Below are 13,676 nucleotides of genomic sequence, written 5' to 3' on the forward strand. Positions count from 1 at the left end.
GACGATTTCAACGTTGTTATGCGCAAACTGGAGTGCCGCAGGGTGGCCAGGAGCATTGTCTACCATCAGCAGCACTTTAAAGTCAAGTCCTTTCTCTTCAAGGTACCGCTTGACCTCCGGAATGAAACTCTTGTGGAACCAATCCAGAAATAATGCTACCGTCACCCAAGCCTTTTCCTTTGATTGCCAGAACACAGGCAGGAGATTTTTGTTCTTGCCTGTTAGGGCATGGGGATTTGCAGCCCTGGAGAGCAAGCCCGGCTTTATTAAATGCCCAGCCGCATTGCCACAAAACAACAGTCACACGGTCTTTAGCTGCTTTGAAGCCAGGGGCTTGTCTTTCTGATTTCGAAGTGTAAGTGCGGTTGGGCATTTCTTTCCAGAAGAGCCCAGTTTCGTCAGCATTAAAAACTTGTTCCGGAAGATAGCCCTTTTCTTTTATGATTTTCTTTAATTGTTTGGGGTAGGCTTTTGCTGCCTCTTCATTGGCAGAAGCAGCTTCACCAGTAGTCTGCACGTTTTTGAGGTTGAAGTGGTTCCTAAAACTGTTAAGCCAACCTTGGCTGGCTTTGAATTCCTTCTCATCAGAAGGCTGTCCCTCTTCGGTGGGAGGCTTGAACAGCGCATAGAGGCTAAGAGCCTTTTCTCGCAATATGTTGCCATCGATAGGCACACGTTTACGGTTCATGTCTTCCAGCCATAAGTTTAATGCCTTTTCAGTCTTCACTAAAGTCTTATCATGCACCTGGCTCGTCACCTTAGCAGTCATTGGAGTACCTGATGCCACGGCTTGATGAATTTCTCTCTCTCAAATCTTGATGGCATGGATGCTAGATTCGTTGCGGTCATATTTATGTGCCATGTTGGAGACCGACATACCGTTTCTCAGTAAGTCCAACACAGCCAGTTTTTCCTCCAGTGTTGGAACAGATCAATGTTTCTTCGGTTGAGCACCAGATGAAGAAGTTGGCTTGCATTTAGGGGCCATGTTGTACGAAAAACACGTACATTATCTTTAAACACTAGAATCACAGTCAATGCAGCGAGATGCTCACACTATGCGAGGCACGCAGGAACTGAGACCGACTGAGGGAACAGCAGATTCACGTCTCCCATCTCATGCTCACTCTGGGGCACACGCTTATTGAGTGGAATGGTGGGCGGAATCACCAGCACTATTTACAGGTATCTTGTTATTTTTCTTTTTTTTTGGCAAGCGCGTATAGTTGAATTTGCATAAGTTAAATGCGCGTATGATGCGACTCACCTATAAATAACTCTGCTTTTCTTTTTGATCTTTTTAATTTCCTTTTTTATTTTTAGGTAGTTGATTTTTTGGGGGTAGACAAAGGTATTATTTTCTTTCAGCATTTCTTTGTTTCAGGGCAGCAGGTCCCTGTCCTAAGCTTCCTAAGCAGTGGCAGTGCACATTATTAACAATGGCTTAGCAGACTTATAGTAGAAATGTTTTTTGTGATTGTTTGCCCAACCTTGCTTAAATCTGGTTTGGCTTCACAACTTCAAGTTTCATGTTTCTTTTAGGAAACAGTTTTGAGGGAATACATATGCATACCAACAACGGAGAAAGTAACTTATCAAAAGATATGTGCTGATACTCAAGTAACTTAAGACAGGTTTCTTTGCCAGCATTCTTGGATTTGGTGTGTATGCAACTCTTTTACAACAATTGGAAAGAGAATTCTTTCAAGGATGTCCAGCCTTTAAATCTGGGGTCACTCTTCTGGTAGTGTTCCAGTTCTCTTATCTGAAAAATCTGTTATAATAATCTTCAACAATTATGTAATCTAAGTTGTTGCACACAAACTGATGGTCTTGTTGGTATTTCAGTAGTATGTTCATGTTAGCTGTTTTATATATAACTATTTTCTCACCTTTAAAGATTGTGCCATCCAAGAGCACAACTCTGTAGTTCCATTAATCTATAATGTTCGGAGTACAACTTTTCTAATGTCTGGACATTCATTCAGTATTACTGGATTCAAAACCTTTATTTGTTCATTTTCAGTTCCAACTTCAATTTCTGTCATTTTCTGGAGTACCATATGTAGCTGCATGCCCACTCATCCACTAGTGTTATGTGAATATTTTCTTGACAGAGTACCTGCAATAGATTTTATCTTTTCCTGGAAGATGGGCAATATCAATATTGTATTTATGCAATCGGAAAGCCATTCCTAGGTGGTTTTGCCAGAGATAGAGATTGCTTCAGGAATTATTCAAAAAGTTCACAAGCTGATTCAGCTGTAACTCAGGGCTGGAGCACACATTTACTGAACTTGCAGCCAAATACAATTACATGTAGTTTCTTTTATACACGTACATAATTATTCTCTGTGGTGTATGAGACTTGCAAAGACATGGCCTTTTGGGAGCAGTCCTGAAACAAGTCCATTTTTAGATGCATCTAGTTTTAGAGAGTCAGCATTTTTTAAAGGAACAAAACATGGAAGCACTGAACCTATTTCATTGTGATAAGGTCTTTTGTATTCTAGAAAGCAACGTTGTTTGCTTGCTTATTCCAGATGAAGTATCTCACTGTAGAAGCCATCACAGTGATGCAGTGATTTTCGATAAGTTTGGTGCAATCTTGGACAGGTGGTTAAAACACACCAAGAACTGTTTCTGTCACTATAAGCTTATGTGGCATTAACTGGATCTGGTTTGATACCACCAGCATGAAGAACAGGTTCAAAATATCTTACTCTTTGGAACACAGAAAATTATTTTCTATGGATGAAGATACATACCTTTTTTATGTGATCTCTCATGTACAGCATGAAGGATTGCATCACATTCCTTATTTTATTGAACAAATAATAGGGAATCAACTATGATAGCTGCAATTCCTTTTAATCCTTCATATGCCTCTCATCAGTCTTGCACTGAAATTCACCTTCTTGTCAGATATAAGTAAGTAAATAAGTAAATGAAAAGGCAGAGAAAAGGAATCTGCTAAAGTTATCAAAAGATATGTGCTGATAAGCAAGTACCCTAAAACAGGTTTCTTTTGCCAGCATTCTTGGATTTGGTCTGTATGCAACTGTTTTACAACAATTGGCAATTATAATTCTTTCAAGGATGTCCAGCACATGTAGCCAAAGGAATCAGCCAAAATCTATGTTGAAAGTTGATAGCTATGATGTCTGTGCAGTTGTCCAATACCTTGACCTCGCATCCACCCACTCAAACAGTACACACTCGTAAATTTATATGTGATGTCTTCAACAATTGGCAAAGGATGACATGTTTGTTTAATTACTCAGAACCAAAGAGAGAGTCAGGTTTGCTTGTTTGAACTTTTTCCATGACCACATATGAGTTAATCAAACCTGTCATTGCTTTATTAATGAGACCTATATGTAATCTAATTCCTGCTCAAGTTGATTACTCAGTTTAAATCAGGGGTTTCAAACTCAATTTACCTTAGGGCCAGTGCCAGTCCTCAAATCATCCCAGTGGGCCAATAATGTCACTGAAGAGGGTGATCAGAAAAGAAAACGTTTATATTGTATTTTTTATTTTGAATTTCTTCAAAAATAATAAAACTGGCGTACAACTTTATACAATGCTTTGCCTGCCAGAGAGTTTTTAGTGTTTTCCAGACACCTGGCAACACTTCAGTTCTGTCAGTTTGTTGATGTTTGGCCTCAGTGACTGAGCAGTTGAAACCTTCAGGATTGCATCAGATAGTTGTGTTCAGCATCTTGACTTGTTTATATTCATTGTGAAAAAAAGTGATGATGACTCTATGGCTGACTCTGCCCGGCGACTAGTGATGGTATCTCTGTCCCTCTCCCCCAGCCAATGGGAGCTGCACCAGACATTGCTGGCAGCATGTCTGCCTGCATCTCTCCTCCGCGGGCTGCAGTGAGGGGGGTTCTCGGGTCGCAGATGGCCCACGGGGAGTCTCAGGCTCAGGCACACGGGGAGTCTCAGGCTTGGAGGGAGGCCATGCTGTCTTGCTGCATCAGGCACTAAACAACAGTCAAGTCGCCATTAATGGCTCTGGCCCTCTGGGCGGGACAGAGCAATAAGCAGTCTCTAGTCCCAGCTTCCTGGCTAGGGCAGACAACAATCACAGTCTAAGGCTCTCACTCTCTGTAAGGGCCAGAGCAATGAGCATGGTCACAGACCTTTGGGCCTAAGGGAGTATTGAAGATAAGGTCCCTGCAGGATGGATCCCCGAGTAAAATTCCATGAATGAAGCTGAACAACCAAGTTAGCATCTGTACCCATGGGCAGATTAATTGATACTTAAGGTCACTCAGAGCAGTTTACTAAAGACAACCTACTTATGGCAGCTGAGCAGAGTGCTGGGAAGGAAGGTAGGGGCAATTACTACACTTTGTTATATTTATGAATCCAAAAGTTACAAAACCTCATGACTCAATTCTGGATATGAGTCTTTATAAAAAAAATATCAAAAATTCTAAAAACAGGGTCAGTTCTGACATCTCCAAGTGCTGTGGTTCAGAGTTGTTCTATTTCTGTGTGCCAATCGGTAGATTTCATCCCTTCCAAACAGCAATTCTCAAAGCTCTCCCTTTATCCCTTTCTGACCAATACCAGAATATTTGTTTTACATTAATAGCAGATTTTTTTTGCAACTGCCTATGTGTGAAAGCAGACTCTTCTTCTCCTAACTTTAATGTCATGGTGAGTTCTATTAAACTTTCCCAGCACTACAAATTCTTTAGTAACATTTTTGGAGGGAAACAAGTAACCTCAGATGCCTTATGTGTATTCCTTGATATCAGTAACTTTATCAGACACTATTCAAGAATACTTTATAATGAGCTAAGGCCAAGTTCTTGAATTTCTGGCTTTGCTGTGACCTATATAGCTGTAAAGCGACAACGAATTGTGACAGATTGAAATCCTGTAATATCCTGGACAAACTTTATTCAATTAAGGTAAACCTTATTGAATTAGGGATAATACCTCTGTGGTCCATTGTATTAAAAATGCAGTTGTGTATTGTTATTGTGGAATTGTATGTAATTCCCCTCAGAGAACGGGGATGCTGATTAATTCCTCTGGTTATCAGCCCTTTGAAGTCACTCCCTGGAGAGGTTCACATATACCAGTTCAAACTGGATTTTTGAGGGTCCAACAAAGAAAGGATTTTTGGATAAATAGCCTAGTTTTAAACAGGCGCAGGGCCTTCTTCCTGCTCCTGTAAATAGACAGGATCCCAGGTCCATGGACGGCCCAATCCTTACAGAAGGGTTGGAAGGACTTGGCCTACTGAGGCCCGATAAAACTGGTTGCTTGTTAGGAGCTGATGCTGTGATGAACTTGAAACCAAACCAAAACCCCTTAGGAGGAGTGTGGAAGGATTGCTCCTGCCAGAGTCCATGTAAGGGGTGGGGTGATCTCTGGTAAGCTTATTAGCAGATAGATAGGTCCTTTATTGCTTTTAATATGTTTTCTCTCTAATCCTTTTTACCTTAAGAACAAAGTAGGCTTTCTTAGAAAGCGCTGTGTAGTAACTTATAACTGTGGGCAGTCACACTGCTAACTCTCTCTGAAGAGGATGCAAGCACATGTGTTTGGCCAGTCTGTCCACGCACGTGACAGTTACTCTGAACTGTGACACTAAATTAACATTTCCTGTAGCTCTTTAATGCAAATTACACGGTATGATCCTTTCACTGGTATTTACTTCAGCAGCCGTCTGTAATGTGAAAGTAACCATAAAGTCAACACTAGTGACATACAGGAAATCTCTGTAATACGTTAGATTTCTGTCCATTCACACTGGGTTAACATTTGAATGTTGTACATAATTAAATGTTGAACACAGTAAATCAGACATCACACATATTGAAAAATCTAGGTCTCAAATAAGTGTATAAGAGACCACCAGATTGTCTTTAAATCCAATTGATTATAATAAAGAGGCATTAAAATTGCGTCTGGTTCAAGCATGTTCACATATTTGAGACTCTGTAACTGAAAAAACACCTTCCAAAAGATAAGCTTCCTGTTCACAGTTAGAAGTCTATTCATCACTAATCATCTGCATCTTTAAAACTAAGACCACTATTAGTAATTACCCAAACAACATTTCTCTTAATACAAAAACATCTGAGTAAGCAAGCAATGTTGGGAAAATGTACTCAATGAAAGGTAAATTGATTTGGCAAGGTCTTGAAAAACATTCACTTAAAATAAGGTTTGCCACTGGGAAAAGCTCATACTGAAATCAATATTACTCACATTTCTTTAGGCAAAGTACCAACAATCCATTATAAAAAGTTACTGGTTATTGAGTTTATAAAAGAAGCAGAGAGGTCCTGCTATAATACGTTTCCGCATACCCGTAAATGATACAGACATGGCTCTGTGCTAGAGAACTGCAATTGGACTTGATGAGATTGAAGTTCTCTAGCACGGTCTAAGAGTTAATTGGAGAAAAAGTAAGTGAGAACTATACCTGAAGAACAGGGCAGAAGAAGATCCATAATAACTGAATCCGCTCCTTTAGTGTAAACATTTATTTCATCTGTAAGGGGATGCCTAACCACCACTGACATTCTTTTTCTGATGGAATCGAAGCCCAGTGTGTGCAAGAGTTCAAAGGTTAACCTTCCCAGATGAGGTAGCTCTACTGATACCTGGTCAGACAGCCTTCCAACCAGAGCACAGTTATATGCCCGAGCTGCGTAGACAAGCGCAGCTTCATCTGGACTCTCTGCCTCATAACGGAGTTCTCCTTCTTCAGGTCCACTCCCGATAGCCGTTCTGCCCTTCTGTGAGCTATATCCATTGTTATTCATCTGCGGAGAGTGTGCCAACTGCTCTTCCAGTTTTAATAAAGTGCTCTCAGTGGATGTAGATGAAAGGATACTAGAACTAAGTCTGGGCATTGATTTACTGGTAGTCAGGCTTGATGAACTGCTGCTGTTAGATCCAGAGGTCAGACGGCTGGGAGTGAATCTTCGAATGAAGTCTTCTATGGTCTTTACGGGTGACTTCAGTTCAAATCTAACTCTAACCTTGAGAAGTAAAAACCAACAACCAAAAAAAGGATATATAAGAAATCTGACATTGTCATTTGATAACTCAAAGCAAGAAGCAAATCTCAGTCAATGGCAAAAAGCTACGACGATCAGAGATGAACAAGTAAGTGAACAAGAATCCCTAGGCTGACACTGTACCAGAAATATTATTGGAACCAGTTTGTATATGCTTCAGAATTTACACTATTGTTGACCCTTCCTTGTGGAACCAATGTTAGAATCGCACCCTAAAAATAATGTTAATATAACTAAAACCTTTGCATTCTATGGGTATGTCTAAGTGTGTAAATTCAGCTTCAGGAGACATATCCCTGCTAGCTCTGATCAAGCTAGCACATTCAAAATAGAAGTTACTCTTGGGGGAATTCTGTGCCGCTGCGTGTGTGCATATTTTTAATTTTTCGCTCAGAAAAAAGCTTCTGCTGGAAAGTTGCTGCAGTTCTGCCTTTTGCCCATCAGAGGGAACTGTGGCGATAGAATAGAGCAGCAGCTCCTGGCCAGCTATGAAGAGAAAGAGGCTGCAGTGCCTTCTCCACAGCACCTGTCAGATCAGGTCAGGAGATGGGGACTATGGGGGGAGATGGGCAGCGTGGGGCTGCTGGGGCATCAGACAGGGGGTCATAAGGGCTAGTGGGGAAGGACAAACTGAGGTAGGGGCTGAATGGGAGTGGAGGCACAGGGCCATGGGGGGGAGGAAGGTGCAAGGCCACATAGGGATGGAGAGAGGGTGCAGAGCTATAGGAGGGAGGAGGATTGCTGAGTGGGGGCACAGACACATGTGGACAGTGGGAGGAGTGCAGTGCCACGTAGGGACGGGGGATGGCTGAGTGGGGGCACAGAGACACATGAGGGCAGCGGGAGGGGTGCAGGGCCACATGGGGATGGTGGGAGTGGGTGTCTGAGTGGGGATGGAGGGACACTTGGGGACAGGGGAAGATGTGCCTGAGTGAATGGGAGAGGCTAGCGGTCAGCCAGGGTCTTCATGGGGGAAACTCCCTAACAATCCACCCCACACCCCAAAAGCTGTTCCATTCTTTTCCACCCATATCCAACAATGTTCCAAGTTCACACCCAGGCTCCTTCCCAGCAATTTCTTCCCTCTCTGTCAGTTCCTCCATTACTCCTGACTGCCCCCAAGCCTTTGCATTGCTCCTGAAGGGTGCAGGAAGTATGGTTCTGTATTGTAGTTTAAATGAATTAATATGTCTAGTAAGGAATCTATTTGTCAGAAAATACATCCTGAATCTTTTGTTGTCTGTATTGTTACAGACATACTTACTGACAGGTATTTTGAAATAAATGACCAAAAATAATTGAAACTAGTGTGTTTTTGACAAATAAAATATGCAAAATTTGAAAATATTGTGTGCAGTATTTTAAATATTTTGTTGCAGAATTTTTAATTTTTTGGCGCAGAATTCCCCCAGGAGTAAGAACTGTGGCCATGTTGGTGTGAGCAGCAGAAGGGGCTACCCACGCCGAGTATGAGCCCATCTGAGACTATAGGTATGTAGTTGGGGCAGCTAGCTCCTCCTGCCACTTGTGATGCTGTGGCTACATCACTATTTTTAGTGCACTAGCTTGATCAGAGCTAACCAGGCATGTCTCCTCCTACTGGGATTTACACATTCCAGCTCTAGTGTTGACGTACCACTTGTGAGTATTCAGTAAAGTTGGTCAAAAAATGTTTCTGGAACACTTCTGTGGGAAAATGCAGCTTTGATGAAGCCTAAATGTTTCATGGGAATGTGTCCATTTCAACATAATTTTTGACCAGGCAAAGTTGAAAGAAATCATTCCAACTTTCTCTTTTATTCTGATAATGTTGAAACATTTTGTTTTGATAAGGTAAAATGTTATATTCCTATATCATTTTAATTCATTTTGTTCAGACTTGTATATTATACTAAAATATTAATTTACAATTATATTATATTCATTATATTTAATGTTATAATGTTTTAACATCAAAACAAAATGTTTCAATGGTTCCTAATTGAAATTCTTTGGAATTTTCATTTTGTGGGAAATTTTGACATTTCTGCTAAGAGAGAAAACAGATTTAGAAATGATAGTATTTCCTGAAGAATGGAAACTCCAGCTTCTGACAAGCTCTAATATTAAGTCTAATTATATTTGTGTGATATGCATTAGATGGTGAGTATTTTGTTCCACTTCTCATTAATAAATGATACAATTTTGTAAGTGCATACGTCTGCCAAATCATCAGCTGTCATAATCTTGCCCAATTTACATTAATTTTCTTTTACATAATTTGCAACATTTAAGAGGAGATTTTGTCAGCACACCCTCTTTATAATATTTTTTAAAAAATAATATAGCCTTCCACAAATGTAGTTGATATAAGCAAATTATTTATAAAGAACTGCCTATGTGCCCCTTATTCCAGGGGACTCTGACAAATTAATCTAAACCATGCCCAGAGATGCAAATTATGTTTATTTAAGAAGTTTCAGTATGTGAACTCAGGAAGGAAAACAGTTTTAGAACGGCTTCAAAATTTGCAGTACATACAAATAATCTGTTGGGGTTAAGAGAAACAGTTGAAATAGACCTTTTAACTAATGCTTGATGTCACCACTAATTTTAAACTTGTATATGTTGTTTTCCTCACTGATTTATGAACTGGTGCCAAGAATTGTATCATAAACATCTCAGTTTCCTTCTAGGAAAGAACTGTTTTATGTCTCCTATTTACACATCTCTGAGATAATCCAGTACAACATAATGGAGACTCACGCTCCATTTTGCCGTCTCTCTAACCTACCTTTTGCCGTGGCTGATCTGGAGAGGTAACAACAACTGTATTGCAAATAGTCAATGCTATGAAAAAGTCAAAGATGTCAGAAAGTTCAGGGGTGAGCTGGGATAATGGTTGTTCGTGGCTTCTCATAACCTCAAGACTTCTTGCACATTCGTTTACTTTTTCTAACAAATTAGGATCCGGAGTGATGTCTTTTTCCTAGAAATACAACAGGAACAGTATTACTATTTTGCAGCTTTGTATATTTTAAAGTCTCAGACTGAACTGATTTTGCCTGATGCATCAGCACCTCTCTGGTGGCCCCATATATTTCTGGAGAATTTCAATTTTTCATTAAATGACACTTCCCCTGTTCTCTTTCCTGCAACCAGACATGCAGAAATTTGTACACTTTTAGGCCTTATGATTGCAACATTAATTTTATGAATGTAAATAGATACAGGGGTGTCTTCCTCTCCCTGATAGACCACCTAAAATTGCTCTAAAAATGATGTGGACTGCCTCCATTAATTTCAATTGATAGTTAATACTGAAGCCTAATAATGACAATTACATTGTAAATAAACTATTGTTAATCCTTTAATTGCTGATCATTGTAACAGAAACATTCAGCTATTTTGGGATTGTGGATGGAAATCGAGTAATGTCCTGACATTCCTTCCTCTTTTCAATCTAACCTGAGAGAATTATTGTAGGCTGCCACTATATATAGACCTATATTACGAAAAACAAGACAACAACAAAACTAAGAGCTAGTTCTGACATCAAAACAGTAAGCTTACCCATTTTGCACCACTAAGAAATTGTTTAGCTCCACTATATTTTAACCACTTTGAACTTGAGAGAAGCCACTGAAATCAAAATGTGGCATGTTTTCCACTGTGATTAAACAGCTATTACATTCCTTTCAGGACAAAGATATGAATTTCCTAGGAAGGCATAATGCTGATTACAGAAAAGATACAAAGTGTGCTTCATAAAGATATGAGCCCTAAAGTGTTGTCTTTATTGGGAATTTACTCGTTTCATCAGTTGTTTCACAACTTGTGAGGTAGCTGCACGACTACAAACCCCACGTGTAGACACTGCAAGCTGTGCGAATGGAGGTTACCACTGCCTAAACCTGGGGTTAGCTCCAGCAGTGCAAATTGCAGCTTTCCTTTTCTACACTTGTGGTTTGCACTAACGCAGCTTCATTGTTGACTGGACATCAACAGCTGGAACCAGGGCAGACTCTCAAATTATACAGGACCTAATTCTTCACTCCATTAAAGCAATTTAACTTTGTCAAAATTCCATTGTCTTCCATGTAAAAACACTGTAACAGAGTAAAGCAGTATGTTCATGCAATATTAATGAGATAGCAATTTGCAGGAGGAAACACATGCACATGACTCGTAAAAACACATGTAGAGATTAGTTATGGAAAAATTATGAGAACATTGTTCCACTTAAATTTTCTGCATATGCAGGAAGCTTTTGTTTGTTTGCTTTTTAATGTACCTTGCTCCATTTAATGATAATCTTGAACCACTTATACTTGAAACTATGGAATGACTTACATTTGCAATTACAGGGTGAATTTGAATATATTAATATCACAGTTTCCAATCCAGTGCTTACTATTCATGCATTTATAAATCACTGCTTCCCAAAAACTTAAGATAAAAAGAAGCGTACATAGACTAATTAGCACTCTTGATTTTAATCCTTAATCTAACATCAATTACTGTAAACAAAGGGATGAAACACATTTTTGTTCTTGAAAATCAAGGAATACCCAAAACAAAGGTTTGAATTTATCTTTCTGAACTTGGAGCCTAGACGGATGACTCTTTATATAAGATCTCTGCATACTTTGTTGTTTTTTTAGCAAAAAAAAAAAAAAAAAAGAAAAGAAAAGAAAAATGTGATGAAAAGGAAAAAGCTAAGATGATGAAAGCCAAGAAAGATGAAAAATACACAATGTGGTACAGATTTCTTCATTTTTTCCCTTTAAAGCACTTGTGACTCTGAAAGATACAAAGCAAAGCACATTTGCTGCTCACAACGAACCATGGGGCTACTGAATGCAGTGTGCTTGGAGAGAATGCTTGCTCTTTTTGCTTCAGCCCTGCTGCCGGTGCGTCGGTGGGATTTCATACTCAGGCTTCTGTGGACAGCCTTAATGCTCTGATGACTGCTGACACTGTTCCGCTGGGATAATGTTCCTCCTTTAGCTGCTGTTTCTTCCTCCTCAGAATCAGCTTCCTGGTACATGGCTAAACGTCTGGCTATTGACAAAAATACACAAAGTGTAAGATTACATGTTTTGTAGGGAAGAAGAGAGAAAGAGAAGTGGTGGCTAAAACTTTCTCTATGTGGTCTAGTTTTAGTATTATATTGCATTTTACTGTAAGAATGAATGATGCTATTATTACAATATAACAAGCTAGTCCTAATTGAACAGCAATATCTTTTGAGTAATGCAGATAAAATAATTAGCAGTTTAATTCAGTACACTGCCTGCCTCATCTTCAGCTCAGTGTGACAAGGCTATTAGGTTCTTCAGTTGCTCACAAATCAATTGATGCCCATTACAAAATCTCCCTCCATAACATTTTTCTTGCCAAAACTATCCAAAAAATTTGCTTTTCAGTTATGGTCTCTGAAGGAAAAAACCTAAACTTTACTGTCCTCCAGCAAAGATAGGGAAATTTTGTCCCATGTATTTCTGCCCACAAAATTTCATAATGAATCAATCTATCTATCTATCTATGGTACTTATAAGGCTCTTAATATCTGAGCACTTCACAATCTTTCCATTTTACAAAGGGGAACTGAGGCACAAAAAGTCTAAGTAACTTGCTCGAGTTCACATAGAAAGTCTGTGGCAGAGCAGGGCCAGGAAGCTAGGTTCCCAAGTTCTAGGCTAATCATTGGACCATCCTCTCTGAATGAAATCCTAAGCAAAACAAGCATGACAGTGCTAGGTAAAAGTACAGTAAATAATCAACTGCAACAGGCCATCAACAATGATTTTTAAAACCTCACTCTATGTGGAGAGTCATAATGTAGCTTATGAACGCTGTAGGATTGAAAACTGCTATGAATCGGGTTATTGCAATGGCTTGATTCTATTAGTTATGTACTGCAGAGCACAAATATTAATTGTACACAGAATTAAGTTTGCTTCAGAGTTTTCCCAGCAAGTTTTCCCATTTTTAAAATCAAATCTTTAATCAACTGTGTAACTACAAAAGTTAATGATGACGATCTACAGGGGCAATTTAATCAGCATAAGGAAGATATCACTGAACAAAAAAATGTGCAAAGCACTCTTGATGTAGCGCACATCTATTTCTAGCAGATTTCATTATTTCTAGGGCTGTCAAAAGATTAAAAATTAATTGTGATAAATCCTCAGATAAAAAAAATAATCACAATTAATCACAGTTATAATCACACTGTTAAACAATAACAGAATACCATTTATACAAATATTTTTGGATGTTTTCTACATTTTCAAATATATTGATTTCAATTACAATAGAATACAAAGTGTACAGTGCTCACTTTATATTATTTTGATAAAAATATTTGCACTGTAATAAAGATAAACAAAACAAACAGTATTTTTTTCAATTCACCTCATACAAGTACTGTTGTGTAATCTCTTTATTATGAAAGTGCAACTTACAAATGTAGTGGGTTTTTTTATATAACTGCATTCAAAAATAAAACAATGTAAAACTTTAGAGGCTACATGTCCATTCAGTCCTACTTCTTGTTCAGCCAATCGCTCAGACAAATAAGTTTGTTTACATTTATGGGAGATAATGCTGCCCGCTTGTTATTTAGTGTCA

The 13,676-nt window shown here is 39.0% G+C and overlaps 1 protein-coding gene across 3 annotated transcripts in view; it reads right to left on the reverse strand.

The window, feature by feature from the left end:
* ATP10A (ATPase phospholipid transporting 10A (putative)) overlaps positions 1-13,676 on the reverse strand; it is a 150,481-nt gene that overhangs the window by 23,746 nt on the left and 113,059 nt on the right. For all 3 annotated transcript variants that reach the window (XM_043537649.1, XM_007063340.4, XM_043537651.1), the window contains exons 8-10: positions 11,887-12,104; positions 9,835-10,029; positions 6,461-7,022 (exon numbers count right to left, since the gene is read on the reverse strand). In XM_043537649.1, coding sequence (XP_043393584.1) covers positions 6,461-7,022; positions 9,835-10,029; positions 11,887-12,104 — 975 coding nt within the window. The remainder of the gene's footprint in view (positions 1-6,460; positions 7,023-9,834; positions 10,030-11,886; positions 12,105-13,676) is intronic.

Source organism: Chelonia mydas, chromosome 1 (genome assembly GCF_015237465.2).
Source record: "Chelonia mydas isolate rCheMyd1 chromosome 1, rCheMyd1.pri.v2, whole genome shotgun sequence".
Lineage (NCBI taxonomy): Eukaryota > Metazoa > Chordata > Testudines > Cheloniidae > Chelonia > Chelonia mydas.